Source organism: Setaria italica, chromosome II (assembly GCF_000263155.2).
Source record: "Setaria italica strain Yugu1 chromosome II, Setaria_italica_v2.0, whole genome shotgun sequence".
In the NCBI taxonomy this organism is placed as follows: Eukaryota; Viridiplantae; Streptophyta; class Magnoliopsida; order Poales; family Poaceae; genus Setaria; species Setaria italica.
In genome coordinates this window covers 17,465,773-17,470,949 of record NC_028451.1, presented here as the reverse complement: position 1 = coordinate 17,470,949, position 5,177 = coordinate 17,465,773, and the positions used below count along the sequence as shown (strand labels likewise).

At 42.6% G+C, this 5,177-nt stretch overlaps 1 protein-coding gene across 1 annotated transcript; it reads right to left on the bottom strand.

Moving 5' to 3' along the window:
* Positions 1–2,050: 2,050 nt before the first annotated feature.
* On the bottom strand, positions 2,051–4,913 carry LOC101772892. Its single transcript, XM_004956261.2, has 4 exons — positions 4,594–4,913; positions 3,798–3,887; positions 2,986–3,347; positions 2,051–2,387 (listed from the first exon to the last, which is right to left on the bottom strand). Coding segments are annotated over exons 1-4 (570 nt in total). The 5' UTR covers positions 4,711–4,913; the 3' UTR covers positions 2,051–2,386.
* Between the last annotated feature and the right edge of the window lie 264 nt (positions 4,914–5,177).

Here is a 5,177-nt window from a genome sequence, read left to right as displayed (position 1 = left end):
CAATGGGGTATTTATAGCCTCAAGCCAAGAAACTAGTTGTTGCTCCACCGGTCACAAAAACAGTGATCACCAATTTGTACTATGACCCCTTTATAGCTATCATCGTATCATCCTATGATCACCGATTGACCCTTTGCTCCAGGTATTGTAGTCACGGTATCATTTAGTGTATGCATAAAAACTTCCAAAGCCAAATCTGAGCCGATGCCGAACTGAATCGATCACACCGATTCATCTTATGATTGCGACTGTGATCATCGTATTATCCTATGATGCATGTTGACTTCAAACTGAACCAACCCCCGATTCATCCTATGATTGCGACTATGATCATCGTATAATACTATGATATGCGACTGTGATCACTGTATGATACTCTGATATGCGACTGTGATTATAGTATGATACTATGTTATGCGACTGTGAGCAATCTTCACCGTTTTGCTTCAATTCTTCATGTGTCTTTATCCATCTTCTCTTTTATGATGTCTTGGGTTGCTTTAAAGTCTTCTAGTATCTTGTGCATGTCCTCTTGACTTTCGTTTGATGTGTTTGATCACCCAAATCCATTACCTTGCATCCATACGACTAAACCTTGTATATTTGCAAACGTTGTTAGTCCCATAGGTTAGCATGTCAACACAATCACCAAAATCACTAATGACCTAGTTAGGACCATTTTCCTTACAATTGTCATCTCTGTCGAACCTAATGAGCCAATTGAACACCTCAGAAGCGGTTTATGAGCTGACTTGTTAAGAAAATGAGATGGAATTGAGGCTTGGCTCAGTTCATTTAAGGACCGAGCCCAACTAGTCATGAGGTATGAATGAACCAAGTCAGCTCACGTGTCTCGAGCTTTTGTGATAGCCTTACACCTATCTATGTTATTGCCCAATCAGCATGTCCACATGGTACTAAAATGATCGAAACTAAACTGGTTGCTTCCAGATGGTTCTTTTCCCACTAGATTTTTGTCATCAATGTATTTGAGAGTAGGGAGTAAAAGTACTTATTGGTTGGATGTGTGATTGAGGTTTTGCAATGAAATGGAAGTATGATAAATCTTCTCTTAAAAAATACAGTATACCTTGTGCCTATGACGTGAAAATTGGTCGTTAAAATTGTTTATGTCAAGTTTATAGTATTACTTATGGTGTGTCTAAATAGTGTGTTAAACCAAGTGAGCAAAAATCGTGATGGATCTACCCAAAGAGGCAGAGAGTATTGAGCCGTTGGAGATGGTACTAGAAGGTTTAATTGTTTTTTCTTGAGCCTTGACCAAGATGGATGTGCAGAATATATACGTGGAGCCGAGATAAGGATCGTTGTAAGATCTCTATTTACAAAAGAGCGTCGTGTTTGACATAGACACACACAGTCATCCATTCTCTACTTTGATCATTATTTACATGTATAAAATATAACAAAATGATTACAATGGCTCGGCTCCAACAGCGCTTGCGCTTGCAGAAACTTGGGCGGGGCCGCGGTGGTGTCTGCGAAATGAAGCTGGAACCCTCCTAGTTTATACTATTCGATCAATGGAGCCCTTTGCAGAAACTTGGCCTACCAAGGCGACCCAGCTAAATTTTGTGCTTTCCAAATCAAACAGGACCAATTGGAAATTGTAGTGCCATCCAAGCCAACAGAGAGGTTTGCGCGGAAGTGATACTAGTTTAGAACATCTATGGTAAGTGTTTAGGAGCATATTTGGACCAAATTTCTATTATCTATTATTGAATTTATTAACGTAGCTATTGAGCGCGTAGGTTGCAGAATGGGGAAAAGAATTGAATGGCCCCTTGTACTGTTCTACCATACAGCACAGCAGCCGCTATAAGGTTGCAAATGCGATGCAAAGAATTCATGTTTAGTCTGTTATGACATCATAATTTCACTTCTTGTCCTCCATACTAGCCAGACACCGGTATGCTGGTTTCTTTTGACCACTTCTTCCCACGGTATAATGCCAAACCAATTAGCCATGCAAATCAGATATCGATATTCCAACGCCTAAATTAATTACTTAAGAGACAATCCATGCTCAGATTCTAAAAGCAAATGCTACCAGGTAAGTCATATATGACACAACACAACATAATAAGGATGGATCAACGTTTCTAGTTCTACATAGTAGATAGTACATACTCCAGGTCTCAACCGCACAAGCATTGTCAGACCTAAGCAGTCTGCATTCTGCAGACAATCTGCAACCACAAAGCAGCTACATTGTCTCATACCGTCCGCTACTCTCTGCTAGATATGTTCTACATGTATAAGATACAGGTGAAAGACAATTCATGGACCAACATCTTGCTCCCTGCGTTATGACTTCTCCATCCTTGAAGGCCACCATCTTGCAACTTTGATCTCAGCCCTAAACCCTGAGGTTCAAGACAAGCATGCAGTTGATAATGGTCAGCGACTCAGCATTGACAGGCTTCCCTTACTAAATCGATATATCAATTCTGCAAAGCACTTTGCTAAATATTGCATGGTGTGTATTTAGGCGCCAGATAAAATTAAAGATTGTGCTCAGTAAATTCGTTACACCAAAAGACAACTAGTTCCATTCCATTGACTGCTGTCTTGAAATTTTGTAACCTTCAGATTTAATTTTTCGAGGATTCGTTATGATACTTCAGATGTGACACCCTTAGCGTGTATGATCACACGTGAGTTATGCCAACTTGAACTCATTGATGTGAAAGCAGAAAGGCATACACAACTAACCAACTTCACTTCTTCTATGCAGGTTTTGGACCATTTCATTCTTACAAAGTTCCAAAGCTCAACTGTTGTTCTTGCAGAAATAAAGATAATATTTAAGCCAAGGGCGTGTTCAGAAAAAGGGATAGGTCATGTCAAGTGTATAGTATTATCGGCTAAAAACTGGTTCTGGGGAAAAATACAGACTAGCCACAGAAATTGTCTGCAATACCAGATTATAGAAGCAAGAGTGAGTTCAGTCAGAATCATTACTAGTTATTAGGGCGCACATCCCATCTAGTTGGTCGCTTCCTCTTAGAATAAGGCAAGCTTTCCGCAGGATTTGGTATATCCTTTTTTGAGAAAAATGGCCTTTGTGCATGGGAGATCATTTCTCCATCCTCTAGTTCACTCTCCGTATCAGACTCTTCGCTAATCCATCCACGGCAGGGAGGCCTTGCACGAGCAGCTCCTTTAGCTGGAGGCAGTACATGTTCCCGGGGAGGTGAACTGTTGGGAAAAGCTTGTGGTTCAACGGCTGACTGAGATTCAGTCAGTGCCTCACTATGCACTGCTGGTGACACTTCCATATCTTTTTGTAGTGATGCCTCATCCGCTGCTGCTGCTTGTTGTTTCTGCATAGAAAGCAAGTCCACTTAAAAATCTGACTGGATAGCAAAATAAATCCCAAGCAGTGAGCAACTATGTTATTTTTGGTTTTTGTTAAGATCTCTGATATGAGTTTTGCTAGCAACTGAAAGCAGGTCTTCAATACAACATGATGATGAAAATTTGACAGTGTTGTTTACAATTTTACTTAGATCCTAGGCCAGGGATGGCATTTCAAGACCACAGGAAATGCAGCTGGAAAAAAGTTGACCACACCATGCAGTTATCTGGGGCTCGATCCATTGCAATACAGTGTGTATCAGAGGATCAATGCTGGAACTTTACATGCTCCAGGCCTCCTGCTTAAGAGAGTATGCACAACGTTCTCAAAAAAAAAGAGAGAGTATGCACAACTATGACGTAAAATTCAGGCAAGCAGAACATATACACATAGGTGAGGAAGGAAGGGAGTTCACCTCCAGCTGCTCCTGTTCTTCCAGGAGTGTGTCAAGCACAATTTTGTATGATCCCTCCTCCAGGAAGACCCAGCCATCCCTCCCATACAGCTGAATCATTGAAGCATTGTGAACAGAACTAGTTAGTGGTATTCCTTATTCTTCAATCAAACATTTCTAAGAAAAATAAAGGAATTCCTCAATCAACTTAAAAACCGAACTGTTCTCTAATCCTGAAAAAAATTGACAGCGTTGCTACATTCCTCACCCCAAAATTTAAAAAGAAAAATGGAAAAAAATTGCCACACCACATCTCTCCCGTAGGATGAAATCAAGGTGATTTCTTTGCTAGGAACATCCTGTAGCAAGCATTTCTGAATTTCAGGTGCATCTGCGGTCTACTCCACTGCGCTAGATGATCCAGCAGCGCAACAATAAACCCAAAAAAAATACAGGGGAACCAACATAGAAAAATCTACGCCGCCCCCATGGTTTCTTGGAGCAGGGAAAGGGCCCACCTTTTCTACTCAACGCCCACAAAAATTTCAACTGCGTCTATCCGCAACGAAATTGCAAGAATCCAGGACGCATGTAACAATCTTTGGGAGAAAATGAGGCGGAATTTTCATTTCCATAGTTGGAGGTGCAGACCAAGTCCAAGAAGTCTAAGGGCGGAAGAAAACAAGGATGCGCGACAAGAAGAAAATCATAGAGCACTAACTCCCCAAGGATCAAAAGATCATGAACAAGAACATACACACTAGTGGATTGAAAGATGCAAAGAAAAAAAAATCTGAGGAAGGGGAGCAACAGCTACCTGCAGGAGGTTGTTGATGATCTTGCGGATTCGGGGCTTGGGGAAGCCGTATTCGGCGAGGTGGTCAATGGCGGCGTCGATCCGCCGCTCCCCTCTCTTGGGCCTCGGCCGCCCCATCGCTTCGCCGCTGCGCTCCGCTCCCCTCTTGGTGGGTGGTGGAGCGATCGATGCCCCGCTCCGCTCTGATTGAAGGCGGAGACGGCACGAGAGGACAGCAGGCGAAAAGCGATAAAAACCGTCGTGTTGCTCGATCGGGGCTCTGCACCTCTGCCTCGCCAAAATGTTGAAAGCCGGGTGCTTCAATTGGCTGACTGGGGCGGTAGTGCTGGCCAGCTACCTCTACGATTCATCCCATCGCTTCTTCGTCTTTTACCCAGTATCACGTGTGTGCATGCTCTAACGTCGGATGTAGCTTGAAGATTAGTGCAAAACCCTAACTTCGTATGCTCGATTGCATCCATCCTCGCCATGCACCGCCACGCCACCACTGTCGTCGCTACATATCCGGTATATGTAACGTAAGGTTAGAAAATAGAAATATAATGGACCGAACAAACTAGAAAGATTCATGATATAATGGGCCG